The sequence below is a fragment of the Diuraphis noxia genome, unplaced genomic scaffold (genome assembly GCF_037042655.1).
Source record: "Diuraphis noxia isolate RWA-SAM2 unplaced genomic scaffold, SU_Dnox_SAM2 contig0003, whole genome shotgun sequence".
Lineage (NCBI taxonomy): Eukaryota > Metazoa > Arthropoda > Insecta > Hemiptera > Aphididae > Diuraphis > Diuraphis noxia.
The window spans coordinates 22,611,815-22,631,165 of NW_028301713.1; the positions used below are offsets into that span (position 1 = coordinate 22,611,815).

The 19,351-nt window shown below is 27.0% G+C and overlaps 1 protein-coding gene across 1 annotated transcript in view; it reads right to left on the reverse strand.

Moving 5' to 3' along the window:
- Positions 1-1,245: 1,245 nt before the first annotated feature.
- The window catches only part of LOC107165321 (tetraspanin 2A), a 216,158-nt gene continuing 198,052 nt past the window's right edge, over positions 1,246-19,351 (reverse strand). The window contains exons 4-5 of the mRNA XM_089224324.1: positions 14,315-14,500; positions 1,246-1,538 (exon numbers count right to left, since the gene is read on the reverse strand). Coding sequence (XP_089080450.1) covers positions 1,464-1,538; positions 14,315-14,500 — 261 coding nt within the window. The 3' untranslated portion in view covers positions 1,246-1,463. The remainder of the gene's footprint in view (positions 1,539-14,314; positions 14,501-19,351) is intronic.

Genomic DNA, 19,351 nt, shown 5'->3' on the forward strand with positions numbered 1-19,351 from the left:
ACGTAACTATTTTTAAAAGGGGACCACACCATAGAACTATTCTTAAATATTGATCTAACCAAGGATTTATATAAAGAAAAAAGGCATTCTTGAGAGTAGGTCCATTTAAATGCTCCCCTTTTAAAATTTGAACTTCTTATCATGTCAATCATTTGTGTATTGTTTGTGCAGAAATATCATCTATACAGAGAGACCATAAATATTTTACTTGATACACACACACACACACACACACACACACACACACACACACACACACACACACACACACACACACACACACACACACACACACACACACACACGCACGCACGCACACACACACACGCACGCGCACGCACGCACGCACGCACGCACGCACGCACGCACGCACGCACGCACGCACGCACGCACGCACACACACACACACACACACACACACACACACACACACACACACACACACACACAGTTCAGAGTTACTTATATTGTAAATATTTTTGAATTCTATTTATATAAGGCAAATAATATTGAATCATTAATTTATATGATTTGTACAACTCTTAAATTCTTGAATTTTGAGTATGCTTCACTTTTTCTGTATATCCTGTTTCTCTACGCTCGCAATGAAGAGACTTAAAATCTGATGACAAATATTATAAACCTAACTTTACGCGAATTACAAAAGCATCCATTAATTCTATAAAATACATCACAACTTCTGAAGTGTACTCCAATGGTGCCGGCCATAGGCTATACGAAGAATTATCGATTTAATAATACAATAAGTCAGAAAATGGTAGGCAGCTATATTGTATAGTGTAATACACTATACAGATCAAATACATTTTGTATAATAAATCTAATAATAATAAATTGGTCTGGTTGTTCTATTTCTGCAACATTGCGTGACCCTATTACTTTCTCGTTAAGCTTTTAAGCTGGACCTTTTGTAGTATTTAAAAAAAATACAATTTTAGTAATTCTACTTAAATGATTATTTAAAAAATATTTTCTTTAATCTAGGTCATATTACGTACAATGTACCTGTTGGTTTTTTTTACCAAATCTTCATTTTGCTCCTTTAAATATTATACATTTAATAATTGTAAATAATTATAAGTGATAAAATATATAGCTAAAAAACGATATTTACATAATGTACGATAATCAGACAAATATTTTGCTTTCAATTTATTATTATACGCTACTGTTTATCAAGTTATTAAACAAAGAAAGAAGAAATATTTAAGATACCTACGAAAATAGAAAATAATTTGATTTATTAAGACGTCATAACCATTTTACACAATAAGTAGTAAAAACATTGATAATTAGTAGTAAAGTGCGTTCTTTAAAATCATTACCATGCTGTAAGAAAGTGTTTATTGAAATCACATAATTTGTTTATATGAAAATAAAAAACAGCTAATTAATTTTATTTTACAAAGTGAAAAAAGTTAAACTAAATTGACGTTATTTTATCATCGATTATAGTTGAATTTCTCTTCCTTTTGCAAAGCCTTGACTAAAATCACGCTTAGGACAGATATGAGCATCTGAAACAAAATTTGTTGTTACAATTAGGTAATGAATTAAATAAAAAATTATCAAATCTAGGAATTTTGGAAATATTTTCCATTATTATAACGTTGTACAAATATCACACTACTATTTTGTACTTAAGTACACGCTAAATGCCAATTAATCCTAATATTTACAATAATTAATTTAAATCATTTCAGCATAAAACTATTTTAAATATACTACAGTAAAATACATTTTTTTTTTAAAATAATATGCTAGTTACAGTTTTAGTACTTCAACATAACAGGATTAATCATAAAATTGTACAACTGCTCTAAATAAAAATTAATGTTGGATACAAATTTTTTTGATAGATTGATTATAACTCAATATCGTTACAAATCGAATATTATTGAATGTTTTAGTTTGATCTCAGTAAAATTGATCCCACATAGATTCGTTCGTGAAAAATAAAATAAGGAATGTCTATCTATCACATTTAATAATTATTATTTTTTATACATTTATAGTTTACACAATATAGTACAGAAAATATGGTTATGGTAAATCAATGATCAGATTCTGCATGAGTTTAAGTAGAGGAATTTAGAGTTTGATTCTAAATTAATGATATGATATTCTTTATTTAATCTTAAAAGAAGAATTCAGTTTTTTTTTTTTAACATTGCATGTTATTATTGATTTTTCAAATTTAGGTTTTAATTTTTAATTTCATCGCCAGGTCATACTATAGGTGATGTATATAAATAATAAAAATTTGAACACCGAGCTCAGCCCAATTCACGTTAACAACGACTTCCATTTATATTTCATTCAGTATTGAGTACTGTGTATTTGATGGGTTATTTTAATATTACCGGTCGGACGTTAAGTAATCACGATAAATCACAAGTCGAGACTATCCAACGAGAAGCATTTCTTAATGAAATAAACCAAATTGTCTTTGCTAATAGTTTCTCAAGCTCAAACTTGCTGAATAATGAGATTTTTTGTTCATTAGAGAAAAAAAATAAATATTTTTGTACCAGAAATATTGGAATTGCGAGTCAGTGGTGGCAGAGGAAAAATAATTTTAATTATTTAAATTAGCATTGGAGTGAAAAATGGCAGATTTAACTTTTTACCTTCATCTCATCTATTGCTTTTTTGTTTCTTTATATTTTGTATATAAATATATTATATACATATATAATATATATATATATTTTTTTTTGTAGTTTATAGAAATAATATAATATAAAAAGAACGAACGTTATAAATAGCTTTATCTTTAGTTTTTTTTTTTTTTTGTAAATTATGGAAATTTAAAGCGAAACGAAATATTTATTTTATGAATTTAGTAATCTTTTTAACTTTTACTCTCCCTCAAAATTATCATAAGTTTATTATTTTTAATTTATATTCTGTTTATTGTATATATTTTGTATTCATATTAAATTTTTTTCTGTGTAGGAATTTGTTAGTTGTATACGAGAAGAATTAAATTCACAAACTATTATAGTTTTTATTTTTATAAATTAATATACAATTGTTACATAGATACATTAGTTCTTAAATTAACATAACCTATTTCAAGAACATTGCATGGTGTTTTATGATGGCCAGATCTTGTTCAAACTATTTTGTGATCAAAATTTGTGTGTAAAAAAATGTAAACAATATGTACCTACCTATAGGGATAGGTAAGTATATGTATTTAATATTCAATTGAATTAAGAAAAAGGTTTAAACTATCTAACTAAAACATTAATTTTGTACTATTTTTTACCAGTTATCACAAGTTTTTACTTTCATATTTTTATACACAACATAGCAACTATCTATATTATTCTAATGAATTTAATTCTATTGTAAAAACTAAAATAAAGATTGACAGCTTGAAATAAGGTAAATCATTGATCTATCATTAATATTTTCGTAAAATAACATATTAATTTACTATTGTAGTAACTACTGAGGTAGAATAATATAAGACATCAGCTACTTTAAAATTCTATTATTTTTGCGTGTTATATGTTTATTTATGACAATGTTAAAAGCATATATACTAGATACAAGGAAATGTCATAATTCATTTTATGGATTTTTCCTATGCCCCCGCCTCTTTTACAGTTAGCATAATAAAATATAATTCAATAATTTTAGGCTTAACGAAATCATCAGCCAAATAAAAATATTTGTTCACAAAGGTAAATAACATGAATAATAAGTAATAACATAGGTTAGGTATTCATATTCCAATACCAATACAAGTACGTATATATCTTATGACCATAAAATTAAATTTGAAGTAAATTTAATTTACACTTAAAAAGATCATTTCATCTTAAAAATTAAAAATTCAACAACTTATTATTTTCTTTGAAATTTTTTTTCAAAGAAAAATATCTTACTTTAATTTATAATTTATATATATAAAAAAAAAAACCTAAAATAAGTAAAACAAATAATAGTTTATTTTTAAAGTTCAATGAACAATTGAAAACAATGGTCTTATATAAAAAATTACATTATATTTACATTATAATTTAATTACTTTTCTATTTAATATACTCATATTACTATGTAAGTTATTGGGTTAATTAAAAAGCTTGTATAATTTTTGACGGGAAAACTTCTGTTAATAATGATTGTAATATTATATCTCAGTTGTTTATTTTCCATAATCAACAATTCAATATACAAATATACATATATGTATATACTTTTTTTTTTTTTTAATTACACTTCATTTAATAATAAGAGGAAATTCAATAATATATTTTTCAGTTTGATACATTCTGAATTAATAAACAAATTATCCTAATGCAAGGATATTACTTATAATCGATCGGTGATGAATTAAACAAACAAATTAGGCATTATAAATGGCATATAATATCCCTTTGACATTAAAATTAAAATTCACTATTTTGCGGGAGTAAAATTAAGAATTATCTCTCAGACAAAAATAAATAGATTATGTAAAATTTGAATAAACATGAAATGAAATTAAACGCTTTTGCTAATGTATTTTCTAAGAAAAAAAAATACTAAAAAGCAAAAATAATAAGATTATATATATTGTGAATAAAATAATGCCTTATTTACAAAGATATCACGTAGTTCACGATAAAACGATAACTTGTTGGATTGTTAGTGAAGAGTTGAAAGGTTGGAGTGGTAATAGAACGAGAGAGCAGTATTTTATTGGTATATTTACTTCAAAAAATTTCTATTAAAAAAAAAAAAAGAGAAAAAAATAATACGTTAACATCTTTATGCGAAAATATCTCAATAGTATTACGGACGACGGTATGCCGTGTGCGGCGTATCAAATTTATTCTTCAGCTGCTGTTGCTGCCACCGCCTAGCCGTTTCTTTAATAACATTAATTTCCTTTCCGACTTTTTAAACATAAATCGTATAAAATGGAGACCCACTTCGGTTATCGTAGTCATAAGGATTCGATACTTCGAGGATTGACTAAGGTGGGCGGTGGGGAGAAGAAAAAACATTTACAGTTGTCGTGATGAAATATTATACACTACCTTGTACACTTTCGCCACCGTGCTCCCCTGAATATCACCCTTTCCGATACTTTTGCATCATATATAAAATGGATATAAATTATTTAGTTTGCCGGGTTGATGATCACGAATGGCGTGGCAGCAGTATACCATCATTATGGTGGTGATGGTGGTGGTAAAGTGCGGTATAATAGTGGTAGTAGTTGGTAGGAGTGTAGGATAAGAGGAAACATTTAGGTTCCACTATACTTGCGAGTGAGAATTTTTTTTCCATAGAAGTTTTTATTTAGAGTTATATATTTTGGTGCATTCGATTTTTTTCCTAAAACACTTATTATAATAACTATAACTAGGTACTGAAATTCGACGGACAGCATAAACTCGTAGACTTAACTCATAGTATCTTTGACGATTGGGTGTATCTATATAAGCCATTCGATATCAAAGTGAAAATATTGTTGTACCGAGACCTTGAGACTTGCGAGATATGAATATTTCCGCATTTATGGTTAATTTGCATCGAATATATTTTTATAACTTATAAGATAAAAAATTATGGTTTTTAAGAACTCACAAAAGCCAATCAATTACATTTTACCCGCATCCATATCTAAACGAATGTATACATTTTCGTAGCTATTTACTTACCTTACCTAAGGAACAATTATCTAAATCAATTATAGATATGTGTGTAACACTTAAAAATGAAGGACTTGAAGACATATACCCGTACGTATATATTGCTCTAAGAATGTATCTATGTTTCCATGTGTCTAACTGCTCTTCAGAGCGATCGTTTAGTGCTAAGTTTAGCACTAAAACGAATTAAAAGTTATTTGCGGTCGAGGATGACTGATGAACGACTAAACAGTATCGCCATATTAAACATCGAATCAGATATTACAAAAGGTTTAGACTATGATGATATAATCAAAGAGTTTAGTTCCTTTAAAGCTCGAAAAAAAAAATGTGAATTTTAAATATTTATTGTTTTGTAATAATTATAGTTGATAATAACTAAACCTATTTTATATAAAATATGTAAATGTGACTAATTTATAAAGATAACATAATGTTAAAAATTTTAAATCTGCATACTATATAGCTAACCTAACCTAACCATATGGACCATATGGTTAGTCCCAATACATCTCGAGAGTTTAAAAATATACATAATGTAATAATGTATTATTTCTTATGCGTTCGGGACGAAGACAGGAAAAAATTAATAATAATTACACCGTTTAATGAATACTTTAATGCTCCAGGATTTCTTTTCTGAATTTAATTTGTACAATTATTGAGATATCTCGAATTGGAATTTCTATAAGTTGTCTTGTATTCTTTTTATAATTCTGTACCCATAACTAACGATACCTTTTGAAAATCCATCACGCCTCAAACCATGGTGGCTGATTATGCTGACGATAATGCCATTTTGTCAATTAGTGAAAATCCGGTAACCGCCTCATCAAACCTACAACTTCACCTCAATGACTAACTGGTACGACAAATGGCGTATCAAAATAAACCAAAACAAATCAAGTTACCAACATTTACTCTCAAAAAGGGCGTAGGTCCAACTGTTGCATTGAAAAACATCCCAATTCCCACATCGGATACAATAAAGTACCTGGTACTCAATCTCGACAAACGACTTAATGGAAAAATCATATATGAACCAAAAGACTGACTCTCAACGCCCGTCTGCGCATGCTCAGCCTTCTAATATCGAGTAATAATAACATCAATCTAAAAGTCAAACTTCTAATTTACAAAACTCTCCTGAAACCTATTTGGACTTATGGCATACAGATCTGGGGTTCAGCAAAAAAAATTCAACACCAATAAAATCCAAGTATTCCAAAACCTAGCTACTAGACTGCTCTCCAATGCACCTCCGTATGTCTCAAACCTAACATTACGTCATAACGATATTCACATGAAAACCATCAATGAAGAAGCTCAATTATTTTACTTGTGCTTCCACATGCGACTTCTATCTCACCAAATTCCTCTTATTAAAAACCTCTCTTTCTCTATCTCTCCCAGGAAATTCAAAGCGCAAGCTTAAAAGGAATTTGTGTTGTGACCTCCTACAATTACCAAGTTAAAATATACAATATATATACAATGTGCCGGAGCCGGACCGGGTTCGATCCTCGACCATCGGGTGGCATTTTTCTCCGGGCAAGTCACGGTGTCCGGAGAACAAGTACCGCCATCCCCTACTCCGGGGCATGGCAGAAACCTACGGGTGCCCCAATAGAAATTCTGCCTAATAGGTGTCCGAACTAGGTCTTCGTGCCTGCTACCGGACATACATGCCATACGAAAAAATAAAAACTTATTATAATACCTAGTAATATAATATGTAACCAACGGGTCAACGGCAAGCCTAAAAATAAACAAAAAAATATTCTTTTTTAGTGAACGGAAAACAATTCGTGTATGAGCTACATTTTAGCTATTATAGGTATAAGGGTTGAAAATAAACTATAATACCCTCCAAGTCTCAAGGACAAAGAATCTAATAGTATGATGTCTTATTGAAAACAGTAGTTTTTGAGTGTACATATTAACTTCGGAAAAATCATCATGGGTTAAAATATAGTATCTAAATAAATACAAAATTATTAGGTATATTATCCAATTAGTTATAATATTTTACTGTGTAAAATGTAACAATCATTTATGTAGAAAAAAAAATTACTATGTTAATAAGTATCATATAGTTACTATTTATAAACAAAAAATCCATGGAAAAGGGTTCCTCAGCTTTACCGAATTTTCAATTTTTCACTCAACTTTTCCAATTTTTCTTTCCACAAAAATCTCATTCGAAATATTGAAAAATTATGATTAAAATAATGAGCCAAATCAGTAAAGCTATTCTCGATTAATACGGTTACCAACGAACTACTTTTCATTTTTGTCATAAAAAATTTTACTGTTTTCATATTATGTGAACGGTCAATGGAGTTATAATCTTTATTATATTATTATTAGGTATAGTATAATATGCGTTTCTACATTTTACCCAAATTAACAACAAATTCAAAATGGTTGTTCGTCGCAGGTCGTACAAAATTTAGTACGTAGATATAAAGTATAATACACAGATTAGTTTCTATTCTTATTCACTCAAAAAGTGTGTACACGTAAATATTATGTACAGAGTTTACATGTATATATAATATTGGCTTTGCAAATATGTAACAGAGTTTGTTCGTAAAACAAATATTTAAAATAATACCATACGAGGTAGGTATACTGTATACAGGTATATGTATACTGCAATATGATATTTGTATGTCTTTGAACATTGCCAATAGCTCGTTATTTGAGAAAGTATATTATTATAAATTTAATTGAAATAATATAAAATTAATAATAATAGTTGTAAGATCGTATGTTAAAGTTAGTGCCTATGTAAACATTTTTTTTCAGAAGTTCAACTACTAGAACAAAAAAAGATCAATCTCAGAAAACGCGTTTATTTATAATTAAAGACCGGATTTATATTATGTTTTTACATATTATCGTAACTGAATGTTTGAGATGAATTAATACGAGAGTAAAAATGTGAACGATTCGTTAAATTGTGAGTTCAGAGGAAAAACATTTTTTAGCATAGGTATTTGAGAATGTCTCATTTGTTATGGAATATTAATTAGCTTATTTAGCATATTTTGGAATATTTTGTAAATTGGTAGAAAAAAATTTTAATTTATTATTAATTTTAATATTACCAACAGTAGTAACTTAGAATTTTTTTTTTTTAATTTATAATTTATTTAAATTTTTTTATCACTTTGATAAAAATAAAATACTCAGTATTATAGCACCATCAGGGTTGGCGCGCTGTTCACTAAACACAGTGGTCAACTTAAAATTCTGGCAGTTGTTTTCACGCTGATAAGTTCATCATATATTATGTTTATCAAATATTCAAATGACCAAATATTTTGATTTGCACTTTGCAATTTCTCATTTCATAGTGTTTTCGTAATTTTAAATTAAATTAAAAATTAAAATAAAACGAATATTTAAAAAATTTGTTTGTATAGGTATACAACATGTCTCGTGAGGAATTACCCATTTCAATATCTCCTGAAATAATAAAGATATCGAAATTCTGGTTTTGTAATAAGAATCACAGAGATAAGAACTAACTACAATTATTTCATATCTTAAAGCTTTGGTAAAAATGTTAAGAATATATTTTTTTATTTAATTGTTTCCAAAAAAAAAATTTACTACAGCCATTTGTTAGAATTTATTTTTCTGAAAATATTAACGTTTCAAAATTTTGTTTTCATTAATTTCCTGATTTATAATTTTTTTTAGCTTCGAGAAAAATTGCGAATTATTTAACACCGTCGTAGTGTTATCAAACAAGTGACCTGCCACACCGCACGCGTACTCGTACGGCCGGCCAAACATTTTCAATGTGGTCAGTTATAATCATATTTTATTTCTTCATAACTATAAAAATCAGGAAATTAATGAAAATAAAATTGTCAGAAAAATTAACTCTACAAAACGGTTATCTTTAATTTTTTTGGAAATAATTAAATAAAAAAATGAAATTTTTAAAATTTTTTACCGAAACACTAAAATAAATTAAAAAATGTAATATCTGTAGTTCTTATTAAAAACCAGAATTTTGAAATCTCCATTATTTCGTGAGATATCACAGTGGGTAAATCCTCTCGGGACACCTGTATAGTATATACCATATTGTGAATTAATTGAAGGAATGATATTAAAAATAAAATAAAATAAAAATCTATATTAAAGTATGATGTATTGATGCTAATTGCTTATTTTGGCATATTTTTTAAATTTCTACTAGAATATAATGAGAATATTAAAATGGTTTTTTTTTTATAATATTGGCATAATATTTTATGTAGGTACTTTTAGGAGACTATGAACATGGTAGGTATTTACTTATAATATACGATAGTGATTGTTTTGAATTTAATTAAATACACATTTATATTGGAATTAATTGAGTTCTAAAAATATTTATTCTGTTTATTGTAGCTAGTTGATTAATATTATGATATTCCTTTCATTAAATTTTAGTCAACAAATAATTGATAAATAATTAGGTAGTTTCAAATACATATTTTTAGACGTTATTGTGTATACATTATCAACGCTATTGATTAATAATTTAATTTGTATGATATTTGATTGATTGTTTTTATATAGAACAATTTACCATTCAGTCATTATTTGTCTAGATATTTAAAATTGAATTATTGAAATCAAAATTAAACAACAATAATAAACTCATTTAGGAAAAATAGATTGTATACAATTTAACTGTTTTTTTATAATAATTTTACGTCCAAAATATTTTTTGTTTGAAATGTAATGTTGATAATAATATTTTTCATAATAGGTTAGGATATTTTACATAATATTTATCGATATTAAAACATCAAATCATAAAACAAACAATACTTAAAGTGTTTTGAAAAATATTTAGAATATTATGCATGTGATTAAATACCTAATTAGAGATATTGATGTAAAATAAAAATAAATATGCTTTTATTTATTCCCCATCGAGTGTCAATCAACTTTTCTGGGTCAACTACTGTCATAGCGATCAAATTCAATTTTTAAAACTGCATTTAACTGGCTTCTTCATTTCTTACAAATTTACTTTGACACTCATACGCTATATCGCACGTTTTATACATATACAGAGTGATTTATTGAGCGTGATCGCCGTCACGTCCTTTAATAGTAAATTTATTCAAATTCTGATTTTTGGAATTTTAAAGTGCACAGCTGAAAACCATATTTTGGAATTTCTGATATTTTTGTATAACACTTTGGAGTGTAATGTGGTGATACAAACTACTATTTCTTAAATGAGACCCCTCCCTTTTTACTGTAAGTTATTTAGCGGACGATTTTCTTAGAAACTTTGATTTATCTAAATTAAAATCCTATAATGAGTAATTTCTGAGTTATTCAAATCCAATGTGTTCACGATAAGAGTCACCGCTTAGTAGTTTAACTGAATGACCTTATATGAGTGGTTTACAATATTTTTGAGACTATTACCCATAAATCGGGTTGAATATTAGCGAATACCCTCCCTAAAAAGCTAGGAACCGCACGTGTGCCAAGCCTAACTTACGTACATGCTTTATCGGGTTATCGGTTATCATAACCTAAATACGCCGATTCATAGAACCGTTATGATGTATTATATAAAAATGATCAAAATAGGGCACTTTATGACTTAAAATAATATAGCTTGTAAAAAATTTAAAGTTTTCCTTGCTGAGTTAGGTCAATTTTATTTTTCACCTTAAATCTTATATTTTTTTCTAAACTTAACCAGTCACTTAAATTTTTCTCGGTTAACTTTTAAATTTAAACTGAATGAAATTTAATTGAATTACCTAACTTAACTTGTCACAGTTAATTATTTTAATTTTTTCGTCTGTGGTACTTTTGTATATATTTCGTATTTAAATTGAGTACCTACGACTCACCAGTGTTGGAGGTCGATGGCCTGTCGAATAAACCAGTATTGGTGGTGTGGAAAGTAGTGGATAGAGGTGAATGAATAGTTTTTTTCTTGTTTCTTATTTTTGATCCTAAAGGGTCATGCATGGAAAATGTCTACGGAGAAGGTCTTAGAAGGTCGGTGGTTTGACGGGGTTATAAAAGCCACGAATAACGTTTAATATACGATATTTATATATATATATTATATACTGTGTGTTCACCAATTTAGGGAACACGGAATTTTTAGGATGGATTATGTTGGAAAAAATCGAGTTTACAATCTGGTGGTATACTCATTTTCAGATGAATGCCAAATTTGTAACCCTCTCGGTACGCGCACGCGCAATGCAACTTATTATTTATTTTAATAGCAACCGGTATTTTCGGTATCAAATTTGAATAGACTGAATTTTTTTAAGTCATTTTTAACAATGGCTCTAAAACCAAAATTGACCGAACGAGAGACATTACAATTTTAATAAATAATACGTTTTTACAATTTCTTAATAAAATGCATAAAATCATTTAAAATTATTTATTATTGGTTACTTTTTGAATATTTTTCTGTATACTGTTGTAATCAATTTTAGTTAAATAATTTTATATCCATATTATGTTAATATTAGTTTTAAAGTCTTTAAAAAACTATTATTTAAAAAAAAATAAATTAAAATTTATTCAACTGAAATCAATACTAATTATCTGCTTTAAATTTAAAGATATATTTTACGTTAAAATTAAAACAAATTCTTCTCAAAAATAACTTTAAATACTAACCTAGTTTCTGTAATGTTATTACAGAGCAGTTTAAGGTAAAAATTTACGACCTTTAAAATAAATAATGATTTCTGATGATGGATAGAAAACATGAATGAGAATAGAATTCATTTCACAAACTATAAATTATATGTAATTTGAATGTTACCAAGATTTAATGGAGCTGAGTTTTTACAGAGAAATTTAGAGAAATTCGGGCAACCAATCGAAAGATTTAACACACAAAAAAAAATTACGATAAACCATGCTAGGATTAGTTTTATTGTTAAATATTTTGACGATATCGAAAATGAATAATCATCTAAACAAATATGGTACGTTTTTAAATAAATAATTTTATCAGAAAAATATTATTTATATCGATAAGGTAAATAAACACTAAATAAATTTATAATATTCTGTTTGAATAGCTTATGCAGTAAAAAAAAAGTACCTCTTTCATAATCAGCAGGAATGTTATCAAACAACAATCCTTAATAAAACATAATGGTATAGCAATAATAATGATTGTATTGTTTCAAAATGTCTATCTGTTTGTCATTGAACACAATGATTGGAGTTAACGGTATTAATGAGCTACTGCTCACAATTAAATTATAATTTATTATCATAAATGTTTCCTCGTAAGGAAACTACAGTTCATATTTTAAATTATATTAAAATTTCAAAAAAGAAACGGTTAGTGCCTACATAAAAACCTACACAATTGTATTAAGTCACGAGGATATAAGGTTATAGGTACACTTATAACCTTTAAATATCACAGGCAACATTAAATATCAAAATAAAAATGAAATAATGAAATTAAAATGTAGAATTTAAGAACCATATTATTTCTGTTGTAAACAATATAAGTTTATAGCTATACAAATATATAATATTATGCGTCCATATAAGATTTCTTTATCAAAATTCTTATCTGAAATATAAGTATATGTACAAGACAATTCACCAAACGTGCTCAACCCCCATTTTCACAGTAAAATATTTACTGGATAATTTTTGTTTGAAACGTTTTTATACCTTATTCGAAATTAAAATGAATAGCTTCTTAGTTACTTAAATGTTTTGCTTAGTTAGAATAATATTCCTTAAAGTTATTTTTTTAAATTATAAGTTATATGTAGATAATACATACTATATTATGTATTATTTTTCATGTTTGGATCATTTTTTAAAATTATTTATATTGATAGATCAATAGAAATTACTTACTTTTTCAAAACATCTAATCTCTTATATCTAATCAACTCAATACCAAATACATATTATCCTTAGTAGACTAAGTAATATAACTCAGAAATTACTCACTTGAATTTTTGTTTAGATAGATAAAAATTCTCAAAAAAATTACCTGCTGAATCATTAAAAATAAAAACGAAAGGGCTCCTTTTTGAAAAACAGAAGTTTGTTTTGTTACATGATGTCATGATCATCCTTAAGTAAATCTCAAGAATTCAAATATATAGTCTTCCGAGTGTATTATTGAAGAAAAAAAGTGGGTGAGCATATCATGTTTGGTGAATCACCCTGTATACCATCATCTTGTGGAAAAATCCAGATGCTATTATGCTAATGATCAATCCCACCGTATGGTTGGGTAAATGGTTATATGATGTATATTGTATACCACCTATGTTTTGAGATCGGACAATTTTACAGTGTATTAATAGCTAGCGTCGTCCTGATGTTATGGGTTGCACCCCACACCCAATTGTCCGATAAATCCCATTATTTGTGTCTTTAATGGTATTAATACTATTATTCATTAAAATGTATTTTTAGTTACAACATGCCCAATTACCCCCCCCCCCTCTCCCCTATCACTTTTGACATTTCCTGAGAATGAACGCCGCTGTTAATATACCTAGTTATTTGATAAATTTATATTTTCCATTTACTTCATAGTTAAATACAATAACATGACATATTATTTTGTATCATAAATCATCGATTACCTCCAAAGCGGCTATCGATATGGCGATATTGGTCGTCCATCGGGATTTGTCCTCCAAGAACCAGGTAACTTCTTCGGCACAACCATAGAAGAATGCGTTACCGGTTACCGTGTCCCTGCACTCGGTGGGCAATGCTTTTCTCAGCGACAAGTAGTCGTTGGGTCCATCCGCTCCACAACATCCGATCTGAAACCATATAACGAGTGGGCTGAAAAACGATTGAGCATAAAATTCATTTTTTGCGACACGATTCAGCAAAATTCTCGGCGTATCAAAGGAAATTAAAATACAAAAGAAAACCTACACGATTGAGCATAAAAAACTCTGCAACGTTGCCATTTTCAATTAAAAACAAATAATAATAATAATTTAAATTTAAAAATATTTATTCAAATAATTATAATAATTTAAAATATAATATTATGTCAAAAAAATAACATAAATAACAACTAAAACTTTGAATATGGTCTGAAAATATGTTTTTAAATACTACATATCACTTCCTGTAAACTGCATTTTAATATAAGGTCACCCAATTGAGATATTCAGTCGTATCTAATATCATGATCACACTGTATATAAATCTGAACCTCACAACAATAGAAATCAATATACCCATATTATTCAATTGAACGTATATTTAGGATAATATAATATTTGTACAATAACGGATGATGCTAATTATTCAATAATATTATAAGTATATAAATTAGTCGTGCAAAATAATTCATTGCATTTACTAAATACTTATCAATTAACAATAATAAATTACACTTGAGAGTCAATAATAATAATATAATTAATACGATGAACATAAAGAATATTATAATATTTTAAAATAATAGTACTTATGTGATTTATATTTATATAATGTATTCAATATAGATATAATTCATTATGTTTTGAACTTTTTTTTTCCATTAGTTTTATATTTTATATGATTTTAAATTAAACTAAGTAGTATTAGGTAGAGATTATTTGATTAGGTATAAATAATTTAAAACATTATTTACTTTTAATAAATAAGTTATAAAATTAATAATAAAAAATATGTGAATGTATTTGTGTTTACTACAATATTGTAAATGCAACTGCATTATTTGCTTGGAATAATATTTGAATACGAAATGCTTTTACTTTTTCGCATCGAATATATTTACAATAAATTTGAATTGAAGTTTTTTTTTTTTTTTCACAAGAAAAACCTTAGTTATTTTGAATAAACGAAAACACATTAAATCATGTCAAGATGTACAACATTTCTGATGGATTAATTTACATTTAAATAAATTTTGAATAAAGTCCTATATTGCTTTAAATTATTTAACTTTATCGTAACCAAATAAATTGAAAATATGATGAAAAAAATTTGAGATCTCTGGGGAAACAGCCACTCAACTTCTTTGTACAGTTATTTTCGTACGAGTACAAGAATATATCGTCAAATACATGCAGTGACTAAGAGCACAAGAGCAAGCATCGAAAGTCTTAAAGATAGGATACTTCAGAAACGAGACGGAAAAAAATCTTATGAAATATTCAGTTTTGCTATATAATATTTTCGTACTTCCAGTTTGTTTGATTATAAGCGGTTGATTGTACCGAATGACAAAGAATAATTTATTGCTGCTGTTCTCTATTAAAATTCTTCACAATGAAAATAAGTATTTGATATGTTGTGTTTTGTATGTAACTCAGTACCTACCTAGATATATAGCGCTGCACGCGAAACATTTCCGTCGATATAATAATTATTAATTATTGTTTGTCTTCACTTCGTTTGTTCGGAAATCTTAAAGTCATAAACACGTAAAATGCACCTATCAATTAAGTTATGAGTTTGTCGTCAGAATAATTTATAATTATAAATAATAATAATAATTGTATTTTGTTGATAATGATATAATATGTCTATATTCTCCTCACAGTTTAGGCAACATAAAAATCCGTTGGTTGAATATTTCATAAACAATGCATCAATGAAAGAGTTCATTTTTATTGTCTACTTTGAATGTACCTAAATTTTGCTCTTTACATGAATGTGTATGCTAGTTATAGGATTTAAATTGTAAAAAGCTTATAGTTGGTAAGAAAACGCCAAATATTAGAAGGTGTCTGTTAGGAGTAATTCCACTGCTATTGTGTTTTTTGATAATAATGTCTATCTTCTTCTCAGAGCTTATGATACATAATAGTTCGTTAGAATGTTAGATGAATATTTTTAAAACATGATTAATAAAAGTATCTATTTTTGTTGTCTACTTTATCTGTCAGCTTTGTGCATAATATTTTGACTTAAGATTTCATAACAATTTATTCAACCATGATGTTTACTTAAATATTTCAAATGTATCAATTAAATCACGTATTATAAGAATAAATTATAAAAATAATTACGTTTTGTTGATACTACAAAAAAGTCAAAATTATATTTTAAAAAGAACGCTCAATTAACAACAAACGCTATATTCAACAAAATATGATTTATATTATATTGAACACAAAGTGCTACCAGCAAAACAAAATAAATAATTTATAAAAGTAACTGCTAGTTACATGGATGAATATAATTTACAACGGACTGTATTATCATACGATTCCCCAAAAAACAATTTCGAATACAAAAGTCTGAATGAAAAATTACTACTTTAGACATAATATCTATAAATTCGGCACTAAGTTTTGTAACATTATACCATCTTATAAATCTCAAGACGATTTAGTAATAGAATAACCTTTTTACAAACGTGAAATGCTAGTTTAAGAAATTTAGAAATGTTTTCACTGTTTATATTACTACATATTATGCTATATTATCATACATATATATGTACCTATAATGAAATTTAAAACTCCCCTGACAAGTCCTCTCAGTGGGGCACACATTTTATTTATTTTATTTCGAAAAAAAATAATAATAATAAACTATCTGGTTTTAAATTGCAATATCTGATTATTGTCGGCTACAGTGGCTAAGATTACAAGAAAAAACATTGAAAGTCTTAAAGATAGGATACTTCAGAAACGAGACGGAAAAAAATCTTTTTAAATGTTCAGTTTTGCTTTATAATATTTTCGACTTTTCGTACTTCTAGTTTGTACGATTATAAGCGATTGATTGTATCGAATAACAAAGGAGAACTCACTGATGCTGTTTTCTATTAAAATTGTTCATGATTAAAGCAAGTGTTTGATATGTTGAGTTTTGTATACAACTCAATAATATAACGCTGCAACGCAAAATATTAAGGTGGATATAATAATTATTGAGAAGTCACCATATCTGCGTGTGTTGTCTCCGTCTTACAAACATACAACATACCAAAAATGGTTTTGTTCGAGGACAACTTTCTTCCTCTGTTTTTATTGCAGAATTACGAAAATTCCACATCGTACAGGGAAAAACTTTATCCGTTTCGCGTTTTTATTATTTGGATAACATAAATACATTTTTTTTTTTCATTATAAAATACATTTACAATCTATATACACAATAATACAATAGTGAATTAGTACTAGACGTGACAAGCGTGAAGCTAGGGAGTTTCTCGTGACATTACTTCCAATTTATGAACATAAGGAAGATGTAAATTGTTATAAATATATTAAGTATGTACTAAGTATTATTTAATAAATCACGTGGCCATTTGCATTTGAGACGAAGGAGGGGGTTGTCAGATATTGTGCAAGAAGAGAATTTATACACGAGCGTATTTGAGTGATTAAGGGTGTTTTTATGGAATTTATTAAAATTATATGAGGCAAGTGAGGTTAGAAATACAATTTACGTTATAATTTAAGAAAATACATATTTTTTTTTTTTATTAATTATTTAAAGCTATTGGTTATTGGTATTGAACAAATAAAAACACTTCGACACAGATAAATTTTTTCCCTATGCATTGTGGTATTTTGGTAATTCTGCAATAAATACAGTAGGAGGAAAGTGTTCCATCAAAAAAACTGTTTTTGCTATGTTGTAGGTATGTTTGTAATACGGAGACAATATACATGCGGATGTAACGTCCCCTCTTAACTATTGTTTGTTTTCACTTAATTTGTTCGAAAATCTTAAAGTCTTAAACTTATAAAATGTATCGATAAAGTAACACATTTTTTGTCAGAATAAATTATAAATAATAATAATATTTGTGTTTTGTTGATAATGAAATGTCGATATTCTACTCAAATTTATGCATCAAAAATTCGTTGGATGGATATTTTATACAGAACACGATTAATAAAACTGTTCATTATTGTTATTTACTTTGACTGTAAGCTTTGTGCATAACATTATGAATTAATTTTTTGTAATATTTGATTTTAAAGCATAACGTTAACTTATCGTTAATCGTCCAGATCATGTTTAAAATGTAAAAATAAAAATAGTTTTGAGGTTTTATAGTATGGAAATTGTTATTCAATTAAATGTTTGATGTTATTTTTTTATAGTCATATTAATGTTACGATCGTAATAATATATTATAAGTTCGGAAATTATATAAGTTTCATATTTTTCTCTATGCTGTTGAATTATAGCAGACAAAGCTAGAAATTCGAGCTATACAATGTTGAGCTTAAAAATAGAAAATTAAAAATTCATATTTTGCATATTTCGATAATTTAAGAAAAAAAGTGCATATTTGTATGCATATTAATTCAATATTTTCTTCAAAAATTAATTTTTTTTTCATTCTTAACCAATTTATTTTAAATAATGTTACATTTTTTCAGTTCAATAAAATCTCAAACGCCAATCGGTAACATGCTATATTTTTAATTTTTTTTATATAATACAAGAGTTTTAAATAATACAATTTTTTAAATATATATTTTTATAATTTTTTTTTCGTGTATATTATTAAATAATTAATACAATTTTAATAAATAAATGCATTTTTCACATTTTTTAGTGCATATTTTATAATTTTTTCTTGCATATTTTTCTTTTTTTGCTCCTATAACTTCCAAACCTTAATTTTAAGGTACAAACGTATAAACTAGAAAACTAAACACTGTGTTATCAGTACGCCCTAC